Source organism: Varanus komodoensis, unplaced genomic scaffold (genome assembly GCF_004798865.1).
Source record: "Varanus komodoensis strain SLA01 unplaced genomic scaffold, ASM479886v1 scaffold8, whole genome shotgun sequence".
NCBI lineage: Eukaryota > Metazoa > Chordata > Lepidosauria > Squamata > Varanidae > Varanus > Varanus komodoensis.
In genome coordinates, this window is record NW_025336481.1 from 25,823,960 (window position 1) to 25,843,719 (window position 19,760).

Here is a 19,760-nt window from a genome sequence, read left to right on the forward strand (position 1 = left end):
ATAACCTCCATAAGAAAAGAGCCTAGATCACAACTTCACAACTGAACTTCACAACTGAGATGTTACAAACTTGAAATTCTTGTTTGGCTTATAAGAATGGGTTCACATTTTTGGGCTTGGACTGGATTGTTTTGGCACTCATATGAAACATACTAAAGTATTCTCTGTGAAAAAATGAGAATCAATAGAAGACAAATTGTTGGTCAGTGTAAACTTTCCTAGCGCTCCCAGGATTTAATTCATTTGGTGACCTGAGAAGTAAAAATAACAAAAAACTCAAGAAACATTTTAGGCAATCCAACAATATATTTAGGAGAAAATATGCATAGCCACAGATATAAAAAATGTAGTAGTTATCAATCCATATTTCACATAAAGAACAAAGTTAACTCATTCTAGACAAGTTGTTAGTGGAAACCATTTTGAATTTTAGTAGACAGAATAAATATATAAAAAACAACCTCACAACTTGTTTGATAAAATAAAACATTTAGTGTTTGAAATTAAACTAGAAGCCAGCCTTTCCAACTGGAAATAGAATAGAATCTGTGCGTAAACCAGAAACATGTAATCTTTCTGTAGATTACCTGTGTGTGTGTGCGGGGTGGGTAGAGATTGCAAGAGACAAAGAGAGCGTGATTGGCATACAACTTGCTAACTGTCCACACAGTAATCTACAGTCTTTCCTACTTGGAAATGATTTTTCAGCAGGAAATATATGAAGCATCCCTCAAGAAGTTATTTTAAGCAAAGAGGAATGCTTGCAGTCCAACCTTATGGTTTAACTCCACTAGGAACACAGGAAGTGGCTTTATACTGAATCAGTCCATCTAGCACTGTATTGTCAATACTAACCAGCAGTAGCTCTACAAGCACCTTTCACAGCCATACCTGGAAATTCAGAAACTGAATTTGGGAGCCTCTGCATGTGAGAAGCAATTCTCAATTAAGTTCAGTGGAAATTATTCACAAGATAGTGTGCTCAGGATTGCAGGCTTAATTTCTTTAGAACTGCCCTGAACAGCAGAGACTTACTGGTAACAGCTGACTGTTGTCTAAATTCTCCCAAATAAATTACCATTATACTGATTGCAAAAATATAGTGCTAGCTTGCCACTCATTATGTTTACCACACCAGGGAATCAATTCATCAGTGACAAACTTAGGATGCCCCATATGGATTACTTAACTGAAAAATAAAGATTCCCCCCCGCACCCTGCTTCAGTTCCAGCAGTTAAAAAAGTAGGGAAATAAACCCAGAAGTTTCACATCAACTAATTCCTTACAGCAGGATGGGTGAATTGTTCAGAAACAATCACACTGGTTTCTAAAATAATAGGAGGTTTCAAAAAATCATATAATAGGGCAGGGAGTGTCCAAGAGCATCATTTTGGGGTTTCCCCATGTCAGATGATTTAGGGAACCACTGTACTTTTAGTGTGATCCATGTAAGTCTGAATAAACTACCAAATGCATGCACACATATACCTAATGTAAATGGTACTTGCTAATTAACCCTGATCCTAGAACACTGATAATTTCAGGGAGGCAGATGAAAAAAGTGGGCATGATGAGTAACATGTAGTCAGAATAAACTTCAATGATTTAATGAGTAAACTGAAATTAAGTCAGTTTTCCAAACTAAATGTGCAATCTTAAAGCACAAGAACCAGAGAATTCCCTTAATGTCATGTTAGAAACCACCACACCTGAGGTAATCTTTTAAAATTTGCCTTCTAGCATTTTGCAATTCTTTGAGCACACAAAGAACCAATTGCCAGTAATCTGGTTGCTAGTAATCTGCAGCCAGGTCCACAAGATTCAGCAAGTACTGGTGGAATTCAGTTGGACTTGCTCCCTGGCACAATTTAATATTAGTATCAGATTTATAACTTCCATTGCTGGAAAATACCTGTGTGTCACTAATACTCAATTCCTTAAACATATTTGAATAAGATCCATGACTTCCTAACAGATTACTTCTTTGTACCATGAAAACAGCCTTTTTAATGATATATTTCAATATTCATTTCAAATTCAAAATGCACCTAGCAGTCATTTTTAAACTGGACACACAAACAACCTTGGAAATAGCTGTCAACCTCCTGTATTAGAGAAAACCCAAGGAATTATTCACCATTTAGTATACGTTCAATTTCTTCTAGTCTTTTCAGAGCAGCAACCCTTTTTTTCTCAATGTCTTTTATTTCTTTTGTAGACTTCTTTTTTGTCTCTTTGTCTGTGGTATTTTTCTCCACATGTTTCTTGGGTTTGCTCTGTCCTTTGTTGCTATTTTGGATAGTTGTGGTCTGAGTCCTTTTCACATCATTTTTTGCCCCTTTCAAGTTTTTGGACTGAGTTTTTTTTTCTTCCATAGCAACAGTTTTCTCAGGGGGAATCACAGACGCTTCTCCTGTACCTAGTGAAGCAATTTTACTTCGGACTATGCTTAAATGACGCTGGATGTACTCTTCATGTGGCGCTAAGGCCAGTGTCTCTACTAAACACCTCTCTGCTTTTAATAAATCCCGTTCCTCAAAATATACTACACACAGGTTGTGTTTTCCTTGTACATTGTTAGGGTCCATCTTCAGAATTTTCTCAAAGCACTCTTTAGCTCCTTTTATATCTTTCTTTTGGTTCATCAAAATATCTCCCTTCAGAATCAAACCTTTGGTATGATCAGGATAGTACTTCAGAAGCTCTTCCAGAACTGGTAAAGCCTTCACCTCCTGTGTAGTCTGAGAATAAAGAAGTGCCAAGTTGAACAAAGCACTTCGGAAGCCTGGCTGTAGCTTTATGGCTTTTTTCATCCATGTCTCTGCTTCAGCGTCCTTTTTGTCATCCATTGCAAGCATACCCAAGTTAAAATAGCCATTTGCATCCTGAGGTTCTTCTTTTATATAATTTAGAAGTCTTTTCTTAGCTTCAGGCCTAAGTCTAGCATCACCTAGAAACATAAAACAGATTAATATGCCATTATCCCCAGTTTTATAGATATATGTATACTAAGGTAAAATATTATGAAGATTTGGTAGTAAATCCAAATGGAATGACTTCCAAGACTGGATTCACTATGTGTGTAGTGACATTGCAAAAAAATGCATTCAATGCACCATCTGTGGCTGAACCAACATATAATTTCCTGTTTGTGCTTATTTTAAAGGGATTTAGAGTAGAATCTATGCATGTCTATTCCCAGGTAAAAGTGTGCAGGACTGCAACCCTTGCACCCATTTCTATAAACACACATGCACACTTCAAGATTATAGTAGTATAATTATAGTAGATGTTCCATGCCTGCTAGTTGTAAAAGAACATACATACCGGATTCTTGCATCAACAGTGCAGAATTGAACAGTGCTAATTTATGATTAGAATTCAGTTCTAATGCCCTGTTGAAGTTCTTGAGAGCTTCTGTTGGCTCTTTCAGTTCAATGTAAACAATTGCCAGGTTATACCAGAGATCTGCATTGCGTCTATCCAGTTCGAGAGCTCTAAGGTAAGCTTCCTTCGCTTGCAGAGGTTTGTTCATTTTTAGAAGAAGTTCACCCCTGTTGAAGAATCAAAGTTTGAGTTTTGCTTCCATCTGTCTGCTCACTCCTGCCTGTTGTTGGGGTCTGAGCTGCACCAAAAGGGGCAGTAAGAAAGTAGGGGAAAGTGAATTGTGGTGATAACTTTACAGGAACAGTCTTCTGCAACCCAATGTTCTCCAGATGTATTATACTACATGTCCCATTATCCCTTAGCTTGGTATGATGGGAAGTGCAGTCTAACACACCTGTTTGGCAGCAGGTTTGGGGTAAACGTTGACCTAGATGGAAAACCTCTTTTCTTGAGCTTGTTTGGAAGGAGGAGGAGAACACAACCTGATTATAGAAAAGGGTTTTTGTAAGAGAGCTTCCATACTAGGCTTTTAATGTGGAATTCACATGTTTTGTTTCTATAATAATTATTTTATTGTTTTTATCATGTCAGCCAGCTTGAGAGGGTTGTACCATTAAAAGTGGCCCTCAAATGTTTTAAAAATTGAATAGTGGCCAAGGTCAGAGTGGGATAAGCCTCTTTTCGTCTTGTAGTTTAGATCTTAGTACAGTAGAGGTCTCAGATTAAGATGCAGCTCCCCCTCAGCAGCATGCTACTTTGTTCATGGTTACATTCATGGATGCAGTAAAGATTTCAACAGCAATACCTGCTTATGTATGCCTGTTTGAAATCTGGCCTCATGCTAATGGCTTGGCGATACAACTGGTCTGCTTCTTCAAGGCGAGACTCATTTGCTCGAATCAAATTTGCAAGGTTTATATAAACATTCAGATGGTTAGGGGCGATGCGAGCAGCATATTTTTTACCTGGAATAATCTGACAGCAGAAAAAATGTTATCAGACTTATAAGACATTGATTAAAGGCTACCTTACCAAATCAGAAACACAGTTAAACAACTAAAAAAAAACAGTTTAAAATTAGGCAAAGATATTTTGAATTAAGTCCTACCCTAAGTGCATGCTCAGTATATAGGCATGCAAAGAAATAACAAAATTTTTGAATGAAAAAACCCCCCAAACCCAGTGTCTTGACAATGGTATTTGATTCAATCTGTCAAAGAAAAGGAATTTTGAAGAACTGTCTTACTACTTACCTGTGGCATCAATGATTTTGCAACCAAATAGGAGGCTTCAGCTTCTTTGGTCATGTTTAAATTTTTGTAAGTTCTTCCTACGTTCATGTGGGCACCAATATCATCTTCAGATTTAAAGATAAACATCATGTATATACATTTTTCCCCCTAAGAAATATTTGACTCAGAAATAATACTGAAGAGTCATGACTATCTTAAATGACAGCTGAAGAAATACCAGAGACACAATCTATCCAGTTTACCATACAGATTCAAAACACTGAATTCCAAAGTATCTACCAGGTTGGTTTGTTAAAGTAGTCCAGATAAACTAATGTTGCTACTGAAAGTACTACTGCAAACATTTTACAATATAATACTTTAGCTGTTTATGGATATTTGAACATGTGTGTTAAGTGCCCAGATTTCTTAAGTGCTTTGAACTTGCTGCAAAAATACATCTGCCTTTCCATCAGATGCCACCTTGTCCCAGGCCGGGCTACTTATTACTGAACCCACTACAGTTCACTCTGACTAATGGTAGAAGCTCTCCAGAAGCTTTTCCACCTGAAATTTTTTTTTTATCTGGAGGCATACTGTCTCTGATACTGGATATTGTGTATAGGCATCTTGATTTGTAATCATTGATAGCCACAGTTTCTAAGAGTCAGCACTGAAAGGTAACACCCAATTTAGCAATGACTAAATGAAACAGTAAAAAGACCTTTCACCAACAGTTTTTTTTTAAAAAATATTAGCATTGTTTGATTGGTGATGTAAATAAGCAAATTATTTATACATATGTATTTTCATAAAAGTATACATGTCCCCATAGGCGGTATTTGTGCAATGTTATTATACAAGTTTATTGTGCAAGGGCAGAGCCTGGTATCTGGTACGCGATTTGACACCACCTTCATAATCTGGCCTAACACTACAGACAATTGTTTCTAACTTACCTGGCTGTACTTGGGTGGCTTGTATGAAGAATCTCAAAGCTCTTTCAAAGTTCTTTTCATTTTCTAGAGCATGACCCACATTATTCCAAAGTTTTGCATTATTCTTATTAACCTAAGCACAGAAAACAAATATAAGTGCGCACACACACACACATGGACCACATGCACACACACTCTCTCTTTTAAATGATGAGCCTTTTCCAAAGCTTCAAAATCTGTGTTAGTCTACTACAGAAGCAATGAGGCCAAGTTTTAGATCACAAAAATGTGTAAGCTTTTAAGATCTAGCTGCCAAAATGTCTGAAAAAGTAGGCTTGGATAGAAAACAGGAGAATGGATAATGAAATACCTCCTGACTTGATGCAGATCACAGTATTGGCATGCTCTCAAGATGAAGTGGGGGAGGAAGGTTCTGTGCACATTCAGATTAGGCTGTGTAGGTTATATGAACAAAGAGCCAATATTGTTGCCTCTCCTGTTCCTAGTAGCCCTAAAGGAACAAGTGTGCAACCCAAACTTGTATCCATCACAGACCCTGCAAACTAATTTGAACATCTGCAACCTCTTTCTCTCCCACTTCTTCTTCAGACCCCAAACATGAAGATGCTGGAATTTCACTATTGTGAGCTGTTTCTTTTCTCCCCACTGCTACCACTGGTTGAAGCATCCTTCTGCTGAAGAGAACTGGAGATTTCAAAAGCATGTACATCTTTTCTGATTGACTAGTTGTCCTAAAAAAGACATTTCACTGCCTTTGCTGCCACTTCTACTCTTCTGGAGCTTAAATGTTGACCCCAGCCTCTTTGATTTGCTGTGTGGGGAATATATGAGAGTTCCATGCATGGAATTGAATGTAATGAACATAAGCAATTTAGAAATAAATCAGCAGAATTTGATATACAAAAATGAACTCATGGCAGATTACACAAACTCACTCATGTGTCTCCCCAGATGCTTGTGCTGCAAAATGCTTTAAGTCAGCATATAACTTTGTAATAATATAACTTTGTATATATATAATATAACTTTGTATAACTTTGTAGAAATGCTTTAATAAATAAATAAATAAAATAAATAATCTGCTAAAATCAAAAGGTGGCACATCACAGGGAGACTGCATTACACACCCCTGATGTGTGTCTGGAAATGCTGACTCATCATCTACTTCCTTTCTAAACGTCCGTCCTCTAGTTGTGATTTGCATTATTCTCATTCCTACAGTTGACTTTACTTGTTAAAATGTAGATATCTCCAACACAAACAACTTTAAGAGTTCTGATTGCAATTTAATTTGCATGGCCTTATTTTTCTATATGTACTTTTGATATACAATTCAAATGGTCTTACTTGGAAAGGCCACCAAAAGAATGTGGTGAACATGACTTGCTCTCAAGAATGCAGCATGGTAAGATGGAAAGTTTTAATCATACTATTGTACCTTTAAAGCAGACATGAACAATGTATACTCTGATTCCCAATCCCAGTTTCTGTGCAATGTTTTTAAGGCATGTAATAAAAGCACTGCCGACAGACAAATCCAGGACAGCTTTCTCAGTACACTGTTGCAAAAAAGAAAAAAGAAAATCTACTTAATGCAATCCCAGACTTTGGACTCCATTCCAGGCTAATAATATTTCCTCCCCTGACTCCTCACCAACACTTACCAGTTTAAATTCATATGGACCCAGTTTGTTTTCTCAGCCATCCCTAATCTGATTTATGTATTTATTCTCTTTTCAGTTAGAACCCCACAGTCTTCCATCTCGAAAGTTCAACAGTCATATAGTCTTAACTGACTGCGAAGGATGCACAACAGGCACCAGTGCGTATTCATATTGATTTGTTTCATTTTAGAAATCGGAAATAAATGGCAGTAGGCTCTGCTGCTTCTTCATACATTTGTGACAATATAAACAAATATTACATAGTTGTATTCTGAGGACATTCTATACTGAAATGTCTTTTTTGAAAATCTGTATATGTGTTTGTATATGTTTATATTTTAAGAAAGTAAAATATACAATTATGTTTTATTTTTATATTTTACTTTCTACACATTTGTTAAAATACAATTGAAAAGTTGTATAGATATTTATAAACTGGAAGCATTATTGGGGTCAATGTGCTTGTTTCTTCAGGAACTTTATTATGTGCATCACACTGTCTTTGTATCAGCTCCTATTTTCTTGCCAGTACTGAATGGTCTGTTCTTTATGCCATTGGTATTCTATGTTTTTAATTTCATAAATTGCCATGAAGGGTCCTTCTTCCTGGTAAGGCATATAAAAATATATAAAAGCATGAATAAATATAAGTTAGATGATCAGTAATAGAAATGCCACTTAAAATGAAGTACAGAGACGGCTAGCTGGATTTCCCCAAAGTCCTACCCAAGGGATAATGATCTCTAAATGTGATGTGTCGAAGTCTGGTTCTTCTGACATGACCCTGCATATGAGTGAAAATACTATCTGATCTCTCAGACATTGTGTTACTATTTCATGGAAAAGGGGAAAGTGACAGCACAGAGAATTGTGGTCAGCTTTCCCAGATTTCAGTTTTCTTTTAGTGTCAAAGGGCAGGAAGCCTTAGCCATGTATAGGCAGAAATGGGTAATACACTGTCCTGTTACACAATCCAGTGTATGTGGATGTTAAGAGCAAAGTCAGTGTGTTCCTCGCAAAGGGAAGATCAAACCAATGCGTTCCACCAGAAGGGAGCAGTGTGGCATCTACTACCGTGCTCATGTGCGAAGGCAACTGCTAGCAAAGAGACATCAATGAACAAGACTAGAATCAGGGTGGGTAAACAGTGATGAAAACCACACTGAATTACTCCTGCACAGGTTCAAGAGTTGTCACATGCACTGAATCTCTGCAAAGGCAAGGAAATCTGTCCCAGAAAGAAAAATGAAATACCATGCTGATGTCTGTGTTTATGCACATCAACCTTTCCCAACCACATATCTTGATGACTAGGGGGATGGTTGGAGTCATGCACCAACACACCTGGAATCCACACTGTCGAGAAAATTTGATGTACACGTTGATGTTGCTGATGCATGTAAGATATATACTGTCCTTGTGATCAGAGAAAAGAAATAAACAACCCAAAATAATGACTTGTTCTATGTCTTATTAAATCCATTAAGGCTGACAGAAATTGTTTTTACATTCCTACATATTACTTTATCTTGATAATGCCTGATATCACAATGGCAACCTTCAATAAAACACTATTAAGCTATCCAATACATGACAACTCATTGGCTTAAAAAGTGTTTTGTTGATAGGAATCAGCAGTTGAAGGCATCTTTTTCAGAATGTCTTAAGTCATGTTGGAACCATTTCACCTTAGATGAACCTAATTTGCATGTTCTTTGTTCTCATTTTTCATTCCACACCAAAAAAACCTAAAGAAACAAATACAATCATTTGATTCTCTGATACAAAATGAAGTGAGCCTAATTATTAGCTTAGGGTAGTGAAAAGCATCATTAGTAATCTGTAACAAATGACTTCACACGAAATACATTTTATGAAAGAGTGATTGCGGCTACTTCAAAGAGAGATGTTGAAAACACATCTGGCTTCCTGCCTGAGAAAGTAGGAGTCACACACCCCGAGACCTGGAGATCAGTGTGCACATCTGAGCAGATAAGGATCTTTTTTTCACATTCCCCCTTTGAATCAACTGAGAAGCCCTGCCCAAGCATGCAGTATGTTTACTTCATCTTTCTATTGATACAAACAGGATTTTTTTTCCTTGAAGGCACTTTTGATATGCACGTTGTATTTCAATTTAGATGAGGGAAGCTGCAAGGTTTTGGGCAGGTGTAGTGCCTGCTCAAAGTATTGAAAAACGGCTTTGCAGCTACCTATTAACCAAGGCCTGCTTGCCTCAAGCCTGCGTATGCTGCCATTGTTCCTTTCTTTCCTTGCTTCACCTTGATCCTGGTTATCGCGCATCAGCCAAGGGACTGAAACAGATGGCAATGGGCACCGTCAGGTCTTACTGGCATTTGTTTCTTTCTGGGGACGGGGCTCATTCACATTATTCCAAGGACGAGTGATGCAAATAGTGCTAATCTCCCAGTGGGATTATGGGACTGGGTCCTCCCAGGCTGATCCCTGCTGGGAGGAAAAGTTCTGAGAGAGTCTCTGGAGTGACTGCCAAAGCCTACACCAGCCCTGCTCCAAAAACGAAATGCTAAATTAACTGTAAAGTAAATTTTATGATCGGATGTGACATGAATATTGTTGTGAGCCGCCCCGAGGCGTTGTTGCAATGGGGGCGGCATAGAAATGCTTTAAATAAATAAATAAATAAATAAATAAATATTGAACGATTTAAAATTCAGAAAAGTAAACAAGATTTTTCAAAGATTGTATACCACATTACATGAAGTTTCATTTATACTGGGTCATAAGCACTCAAGTACCAAACAAGTAATGTTTTTCTCACCTATTGTGAACTGTAAAAATCAAGGAAGCCAGCAGGAAATTTTTTTATTTCCATGCAAGCGTTCAGATTGCTTTATACCATTTATACTGTTTAATGGGGTTACATTTATAACAGGACCTATTTGAAAAAGTTTTATAGATCACTTTATCAACAAGGAATGAGAAACTTCAGGGTATTTATTGTATTTATATTCCACAATACAATTCTCTCCATTTTTATCTTGATAACTTCCCAAAGAGGCAGGTTGGGCTGAAACTCAGTGAATCACCCAGAGAGCTTCTTGGCCTGGTCTGGACCAGGACCTAGATCTCCCAAATCCCAATCCAATACATTCAAAAGTGTTGTTTAAAGTCTGAAATACTGAACTCAGTGGGGCTTCTTTTGGAGTGGGTGCACTTAGATCTTTTTTCTACAATTCACTAGCACCTACTGTTGAAAAAGGAAAGCAGTTTTTAAAATATGTTCTCCCATTCCTTTGCAAACGGACAAGCAATATCAAAAGGGAGTAGTTAAGGTTTGCTGACTACATTAATGGAAAAGATGGTGAAGCAAGTTAAGAGATTATGCATGTCTAAACAGAAAAAAGGCTTACATTTCCCCGAATGCTCCACCCAAAACAACTGTGCCATGCAAACAACATCAAAACAAAATTACCATCTGTACCCCATCCCTCCCGCCAGCAGTGACTTTGAACCTACCTGTTACTTGAGAGCTTTTTCCACCCATGGGCTACTAACATGCAGAATCCCATGCTGGGAACATACAACACTCGTTCAGCTACTACGAAGCCAACAGGAAAAAAAAGGTTTGATGCTGGTATGAATGGCAACACTATTAAACAAAGTGCCTAAAAAAGCAAAAGAAAGAAAGAAAGACACAGACACTAACTAGTAACCCAAAGCTTAAACAATTATTACAAGGAACTCACACGTGTGTACCTGTGCGTGCACCTTTCCCATACAGCTCAAATACAAGCTTCAGCTTAGAAGTATGGTTAAATTTCTACGGCTGGATTTATTCCTAGGACATATCCCTATTAATTACACCACTTTGGCCAAAGTCAGAGAAACAGTTCAGTTCAATTAAGCCAAGATAGGAACAAGTCTGTTTTCTGGGTGCTGAGAAGAGCTGCCTATTCATCCAAATCAAACTTGTGCCGAAGCAGCTAATTAACCAGTTTTCTGATTCATCTGGATCAGAAAATTATGGTTATCAGCTTCGGCACAAAGAACTTCAACCAACCACGAAAGTGCGCTGCAAGAATAGGTAACACATGGTCCACATGCCACTTCTAGGTTTGCTGTCAATTTTTGGCCATAAACCATTACAGAGACATCAAATGGATACATTTAACCTGTAAATGAGGTAAATGTGTCCTTTCGAAAGTCCTTTCATGATTCACCACTGCAATTTGATAGCAAGCTGCCATGTGGTTTTGTTTTCGACTGGTGGTAGGACTGCGGCCTGTAGGGAGGGTGGAATGAATTGGGAATATACAGATTCAATTTGAAATAAAGAACAGCAGCCCTACATTATTTGGGCTCTATTGGAATTTTGACCAGTTAAGAAAGCTGCAAAATAAAAGGAAGAAAAATCTCACAACTCTTCAGATGATCGAGACTGCTAGACATGTCTATTCAGAGATTGTCACCCCAGGGACTGCTTCTATTTTGTTTGCATTTCTCACACCATTTCTGTGGCATAGAAAGCTTTAACAAGTAAATCTAGCACTCTTGCTGTTTGCAGTGTTTTAATTCATCCCTGGGAGAAGTATGCGCATTTAGGGAAGTTATCCTAGCCTCATGTCTCTTATGTTCTTGGTGCTACAGTTATTGTTATCGTAACCTGGCACAAAGCTTTGCTGTTGATACAGCCCACACTGTGTAAATATATTACAGGGGCTGATAAGCCAAGAGGCACACTCTGCAGATACAAAATTCCATAGCACAGCAGGATGCTACTAAGTTAAAAGATATGCCCAAAAAATGGGCAAAGATATGGCAAGGAAGATAAGCTCTTGATAAATACAGTGTACCACAAAATCTTAACTACAGATATACAATGTACATGTTAGATGGCTGGCAACTTTTGCTGAGTGCTGAACGAATGCAGCTCAATGTGCCAGAGTGTTCAAGGGCACAAAGAAACATTAGGATCTAGTGGGAGTGATGATAAAAAAGTCAGGAATGGATGATTGCAATTTCCATGCACACGCACAAAGATATTAGCTACACAATAGACCAGCCATCCCCAACCTGGTGGCCTTCAGAGGCATTTGGACTGCAGCTCTCAGAATTCTATCCAGCAGGGCCATTGACTGGGAATTCTGGGTGTTGCAGTCCAAATGTGCCTGGAAGGCACAAGGCTGGGGAAGGCTGCAATAGACTATACATTGGGATTTCCTCCAAAGCAGCCAAATTAGCCCATAGAGAAGGCTTCTGCTTTGCCACACATGCGAGTCCACTCCACAATCTCCTGCCCACATACACTGACCTGAGGAACAGGTAACTTCTGAATCAAAGCCCAATGCTACAAGGCATGATTTGCAGAATGTCTTGGGTTTCACCCCTGCCATCTACATTGCAATCAAGGAGCAAGAGGCCAGTGATATGAAAGAACCCACTGAGACCCTAGATAAGCACTGTTTGTGGGAGCAGATGATACTGGGAGGCTAGAACTGACCTTGAATAAGGCAATGTCTTTGGTTCCCTAGGAAAGAACTTCAGAGAAGCAAAATTGCTAAGGTGGATGGGCACATATTGAGCAATAGCCAATGATTTTAAAGTAGCAGAGTTAGGTTGCAGAAGTCCCCGGGGTGTTCCAACAGGAGGTAGAATAGACAAAGCCCACTGCATGCAAAAGGTCCCAAGTACAATATGCAGCATATCCTGTAGGGCTGGAAATACTCTTGCTTGAAGCCCTAGATACCTGCTGCCAGTCAGGATCAACAACACAAGGCAGGAAGGGCCAGTGGCCTGTCTTAGTATTCTCATGGCTTCCATATAGCCTGAAGTGCTTAGTCTTGAAAAGCAAGCACATTTGGGCTGGGCTGAAACCTGGATGGGTGACTTGCACCTTGTGAACCACCCAGAGAGCTTTGGCTACAGGTGGTATATAAATGTAATGTGATGATGACGACGATGACAACTTGGTTTCTATGCTCTTATCTAAGTGGCATTTAAAAAATAATGTTCAATATATACTAACGCATCCTCATTTCATGGCACTCAAGAACCTTGGAAGTGTTTGGCATTATATCTAAAACAGTATTACACTTTAGTTCTGTATGGGAAAAACCTGCAAAAAAGATTCCATTAAGAGAAATATTGTCATATATTTATATTTTCATGGAGATAGGAACTCAAATAGGGAGAAAGATATCTGCACAGAAAATATATATTTGCAAGGGTTGTGAAAGCAATTTTCTGAGGCCAATTTTGGCCATGGGCTTGGTTCTAATATTTCAACTCCAACTCACTGTGAGACAGCACTTACCATTAATACAGTCTTGGAGGAATCCCCAGGATATCGGAGGCTAAAGACAAGCAACGTTCCCAAAAAGCAGAAGAAGGTGACGGTGGCAATGTTTCTCACATCTAGAAGAGACTCCACTAATGGTATGGTGCCCATTGTCCAATCGCAACACAGTTCAGAAGGATTGAGAAGCAGCCAGGCATTTACAGGAAGGAGGTAGTTGAAAGTCAGCTGCCTTGCAGGTGAGGGGCTCACAGCGGCTGGGTTATCAAACCTATTTTTTTAAAAAATAACATTTCAGGTGTAGCTTTCCTAGTGAGCAAGCATTCCCACAACACTGTGCTGAACAGGGCATTCTGGGGTAAAGTCACTGAGTTGAATTTGGTTCAAAGAATAGAATTCTATGAACAGCATGATCCTACCCAGAAGAAAGGAAGGAATTATTTTTGCAGATTCTTCTTCCCTTCCAGAAGTCTCCCACAGCCCTGGAAAAGCTACTTTGGAGGGGTGGAAGACCTCCAGGCCAGTGCATAATTTTGTACAAAAAGGCCAGAATAAACCAGAAAAGACTTCAACAGGGCTTCATAAACACTACCTTTCATGATTCACCTATGTCAAGCTCCGCCATGGTTGATAAATATAAGCCATGATCCATGACAGAAAACAGCATTTCCTATTGCTGCAGTTCAGTGCCAGACAACCTACAAGAATGTGAAGGAAGCAGGACTTCAGAGTGGGATCAAATCTAAGGGCAAATAATTAGGAAAGGTAGGGGAACCCTCTATAGCAGCATGGAAGGTGACACAGGGCACTGCAGGAGAAAGAGGAAATAGCAAAAGTAACTCCCCCTACGAGAGTGTCTGCAATTACTTTAGCATGAACTGCCATGAGATCTTGATGCCATCCATGAATGGAAGCAGCTGTTCTGGTCAAGATCCCTCTTACTGCATCAACAGTATGAGCTACAGGAGCAGCACTTCCTTTTGCCTTTATGAAGCACACTTTTGCTATGCAGATATTCCCAACAATAGCAAGTTTGAAATCACACTGTACAACACTGGGTAAAAGTGGACAGCTTTACTGGAAACACTCCTTTAATGGGTATTATCTTTTTTAATTGGGCAGGTTGGCATGTCAGGGCATCAAATTGTTGGTTAATTAACTCACAACTTGTAGGGATGACAGCCTAGCCACTACTCACACATTAACTCTGGGTTGTTTAACCTATGGTTTTAGGCTACTACCCTATGGTTAGGGTGTTCAGAGGTTGTTCATGCATTACTTGCAAATCATGGGTTAATTAACCCTGATTTGTTGCCATGATGTGCAAAGCAGGTAATTGTGTTTCAACTACCATTTACAACACATTCACTGTCTAAAAGAGCTAGTTGTCACGTTTCCAGTCAATGCAGTACTATATGAAAAGAACTGACATTATTACAGTGTCATAAACCCTAATTAAAAGTGTCAGAGCAGAAAAAAAGGTGAGACAGTTTGCTTTCAGGTAAATAGCACACACAGTAAAATAATGGCTTTATAATAAAACCAGGCTGTAGCTACCCAAGAGGAAATGTTACTCTGCTAACACATTATCAGATTATAACACTGGATTTTACCTTGTAAACACTGGCAACTGTGACTGAATCACCTGGACTCTGATCACAACAAGAAGTAGTGTACTAAACATCAGAACTATTAGTTTCAACAGCATTTGGAGCATACAGTAAGGGATGCTGCCTTTGCCTCGGAGAATCTGGAACACTGTATCCCAAAGGATGGGCAAGGTATACTAGAAAATGAAACAACATTTTACAGTTTTCAGACAAAGGCACCTGCCAGCACCATTCATCACACATCCTAACAGCCGCTGTCTAGCCATTGTTCTAATCAATATATTTCTCACTGGTTCAAATTATAGAGCACTTTATGGTTCTGCGATTCCTGAAAAGACACACAGAGCTAAAGCAGACATAAAACATAAGAAAACAGACAAAAGCAAGAAGCAGCATGAAGTGTGTACTGTACAGTATGATGAATAGTCCGTGACAGCTGCATGAGTGGAGTCTCACTAGATGGAACGATGGCTTTGTTACTGTTTCTACAGATCTCACCTCCTGAGGACTATTGCGGCTGAGCTATCCTGTCAGGCCAGTATGGAGAAAGATTCCAGGACTACTGGACCACTACGGAACTTTGATTTCAGGTATTCCTAAGGTTTGGCAAACTTCCCAGGGGAGAGCCATGTTGAGGCTCCTGGCACAGCAGCAGCTTTGGACTGCAATACGAAGAGCACAATCCGAAGGGACTGTAGCTCAGCAGAGAGCTCTGAGGTCAGAGCCCCTTGCCTATCCTACCCCTGTGAGCAGAAGCCAGGCAGAAGAAGCTGGAGATGCTTGTTATTCCTCACTTTCTTTACATTTGTATCTAGAAGGGCTTCTTGGCTTGTCTGGTTGATTTAGCCCTTGGGTAAGCAGGCGGCCAACAGAAAGAATTTAGGAAACTGCAGATCCTGGTCTCTCTTCCTTCCCTACCTACCAACATGCCCCTCCCGCTTTCTCCCTGAGACTGTGCTCACAACATCACAGTTGCGAACAGAAGTCTCCTGTAAAAACTGGGTAGTGCGGGAAGTGTGTGTGAAGGGAAAGATCTGTCTACTGCCATGGAGAGCTCTACCATGCTATGGAAGCCCAGATGCTGAGAGCCACAGGACTGCTGAGCCCAGGTATCTTTCCTGCCTCCTTTATTCGACAAGTTATTCATGTTAAATAGATGAAGCCAGACCTTTCATTGACCTACTCGCCCTCTAAACTATTAAACAGTTTAGGGCATGATCCAAAGCCAAGTGCTGGGTAAGTCTAAATTATTTCAGTAAAATATACTTAAGCATGCAGTTTTTTGTTCAATCAATGGAACAGAAATGCTTGAATTTGATTAGATCATGACCCCTGTTAGTTTTATCATATATGGCATATACCAGCAAAAGAGACCATTTTGCTTTTTCATTAAGCTATTCATATTCTATGTATGAACAATATATTTAACATGATGATAATATGCTTCAACTATTCCTTAAACCTAGCCGTGGTTGCAAACTGTTAGGCAAACATGTTTTGAAATACAATGAACTTACTTTCAAGGAAGCATGGATAGAAATGAACCACATGAGTAGAAATGGGACTGTACAACCCATAATCCAATCCACCACCCCATAGGTTTTACTATCAAAGCCTATAAAAATCAACCAGCATGCCCTTGCATGGCACGGACAGTACAATGTAATGTATTTAATCACTAAAAATGACAGAAATAATCCCTCTTTTGTAAAATGACTAACTTGTGAATGACAAGGTATTTTAGAAAAAGTATATTTCTAAATTTAATTTGGAAGACTTAAATTGTGTTTCTCATTGCTAAGTAACGCAATTATAGCTTCTAAGCTTTGATTAAAAACAAGCACAACCAAGACTTTCAGTACAGGAAATTAGAAAGCTGCCAGCTTGTAATTGAAAACACTTCTATTGCTCATCAGCTTGCAAGAATTTGGCTTTCTTCTCAGCTTTTTGCATGCTGAGTATGGTGAACACTGGATTGCTTTTTCCATACTGCTTCAGAAGAAAGTCTAATAGGTTTCAAGAATCTGTGGACGCACTCTGCTGCCCCAGGAAATTTAGATTTGCCCAACCCAGAATTCTGGGTTGGCATGGAACTTAAATGAATCAAATATTCTGTTGAAGTACTGGAATGGAAGTGATGCCGTTCAACTTCGTTAAGTGGCTGTCTTAAAGCAAGTGCTTCACTGTGGTTCCGAGGCAAACATATCTGGAAAAAAATGAACTTACTTTCAAGGAAACATGCATAGACAGAGGTCAGAGATGGGGTCTCAGCCATTTATTTATTTATAAGGCTTCTATGCCGCCCCATTTGCCGAAGCCTCGGGGCGGCTCACAATAATAAATAAATAAGGACAGGATAAAACAATGTAATATGAGTCGATATGAGCCACATCACATTCAACAGAAGCACCAATGGGACCCTGTTTCACAGCAATCCCAGCTGCTAGCAAAAAAACAACAAAGGATGTGGAAAAAACGTGGGAAGGCAGGGCAGCTTGGTGGGCACCAAGAAAGCTGTCTGCAGATGTACTACTGCAAGTTAAAGAATTTCTGAAGGGCATCCAAATTAACACTGAATTGCTTCTCACTATGATGCAGCAGTACTGGGACAATGAAGTAATGGTAGTCGGTGGGAACTGCTAGGTTGCTATTATCTGGTAGTCCTTCTCAGGCTTTTGCTGAAGAAGAGTCACCTAAGCACAGAGGGAGCTGGGGATGCATGCTCTGGCCCCATCCTTCCACACCTGACCTCCTTGTGCTGACAGAACAGGTCTGCCAAGGGTGCAGTAATACCCTTTGGCTGACCACTGTTGCAGTACAAGCAGGCTACCCTAGTAGACCAGGGTTCCCAGTTGAGTAGATCAGCTGGACACATTTCTTGCAGACCTTACTTGCATGAGGAAGTTGGGAGTGGAGGGTTTGGGTTGGAGCATGAACTCCTGGCATATGGTCCACTTGCACTTGACCTTCCTTTGGTAAATGTCTGAATAATGCTTAGATAATTGAGAGCTGAGACATCTTACAGTGAATATACTACTAGGAACGCTTTTAATTTGGTGCATGCCATTCTTCGGCCTGAAAAAGTTCTCTAGCATTTCTTTTATTATTTTTAGGGTGATATCCATCATGATCTGGGAATGCACTATGGTAATGCCTAGACAGGGGTTATTACCCTTTGAGTATCGCTGGTGCATTGAGCATGGTATAGACCTTGGTGTTTGCGGCAGTCCAGTATGATTCAAGCACTCTGGCTTTTCACAAAGAAGATTTTAAGTACCTTTCAGTCCAACACTGCCATGAACATTTGGATGGCAAGGCTGGTATTTTGACAAAATTAGTAGCCATGTGACCCTAGTGCGTCATCACAAATGTTAACAAGTGACTACGATGAAGTATTCAAACTGCAGCAAATGCATCTCCTGACAAATTCATGGCATAACCTCAAGCTTATACAACTGGATTCCAAAAGTGCCTTACCTCTTGAGCTATAAATACTTCATAGACACAACATATTCCCACCACTGTTATTCCTTGCTCCTTACATAATGTAGCAACGGCCACAAGAAACACAGTCATTGCAATAGGAGTCCACACTGCAAGGCAAGAGATAAACAGACTGTTAAGCCTGTATACAGCAACTGTTTGTTTCAGTGCAAAGGGCGGGAGAGAGGTCCTGTGTAAATGGGAAGTGAAAGCCAATTCCCTCATGTACACTGAATGCATTAGGCAAGTCCATCTTGCAAGCTGGGCTAAACCAAGGGTAAGCAAGTGGCTAGGTCCATATGCTGCGAATGGCTGTGTTTGGACATCATGCTCAATCCCAGCAGAATGTAATGGCGACGAGCCATTAATGTAATGGCAGAATGTAATGGCGACGAGGCAACGAGCCTCTCCTTAGGATCAGACATTTCCCACTCCTCTGGTGATGCACAAGGAGAATATTGGAAGGGCTGCCTTCCATTTTTCATTACTTGCAGTTCATTAGATTCTTGCAGAAGGCTATTAAGACTTTCTCAACCTGGCTGGGGGTGCTGGAAGCTCCTGTCCAACACATTCAAAGGGAACCAGTGGAAGGTGACCTTTCAACCTCCATAAGAAAAAGGACACATTTTGAACTGAACTGAGACACAACAGGGTCAGTTTGGTTATTTCATTTGTTTGTTTGTTTGTGCACTGCTTGCCTGTTCAGTCTGAAAAATATACATAAGCCATGCTAGATGGTTTACCTATTGTGTTCTCTGGCCCTCTGGATCTGGTGTATGACAGAAAAGCAGCTAGAAAAAAGATCGAGGAGAGAAGCTCTGCTCTGCCTACAACACCAGTTACCTAAACAGAAGAGGAGAGAGTTGTGTAGGGTAAGTACTTGAACAAACCTAGGATGTAAACCCAAAGGATAAATCAAATGTACAAGCAATGGGCAAAGAATATAGGAAAAAGTTTTCCTCTGAACACCTGTACTGACAAAAACCAAAAGCAACTTTGTACCAAGTAAAGAAGTGGGCAAAACTTCTACTGTTCTGATGATTCAAGTACAGAATTAGAGCGCCCTCGTGTGGGTAATATGTGGATACAGCCGTTAAGTTAGAAATACTTTGTAATTTATTGCATCATCTGGCAAGAAAGCTTACTA

The 19,760-nt window shown here is 39.6% G+C and overlaps 1 protein-coding gene across 3 annotated transcripts in view; it reads right to left on the reverse strand.

Moving 5' to 3' along the window:
• Positions 1-284: 284 nt before the first annotated feature.
• The window catches only part of TMTC3 (transmembrane O-mannosyltransferase targeting cadherins 3), a 29,479-nt gene continuing 10,003 nt past the window's right edge, over positions 285-19,760 (reverse strand). For all 3 annotated transcript variants that reach the window (XM_044455301.1, XM_044455300.1, XM_044455302.1), the window contains 11 exons: positions 19,357-19,456; positions 18,608-18,723; positions 15,134-15,306; positions 13,539-13,791; positions 10,742-10,890; positions 7,018-7,138; positions 5,580-5,691; positions 4,642-4,745; positions 4,194-4,363; positions 3,329-3,555; positions 285-2,951 (listed from right to left, as the gene is read on the reverse strand). In XM_044455301.1, the coding sequence (XP_044311236.1) occupies positions 2,131-2,951; positions 3,329-3,555; positions 4,194-4,363; positions 4,642-4,745; positions 5,580-5,691; positions 7,018-7,138; positions 10,742-10,890; positions 13,539-13,791; positions 15,134-15,306; positions 18,608-18,723; positions 19,357-19,456 (2,346 nt within the window). In that variant the 3' untranslated portion in view covers positions 285-2,130. The remainder of the gene's footprint in view (positions 2,952-3,328; positions 3,556-4,193; positions 4,364-4,641; positions 4,746-5,579; positions 5,692-7,017; positions 7,139-10,741; positions 10,891-13,538; positions 13,792-15,133; positions 15,307-18,607; positions 18,724-19,356; positions 19,457-19,760) is intronic.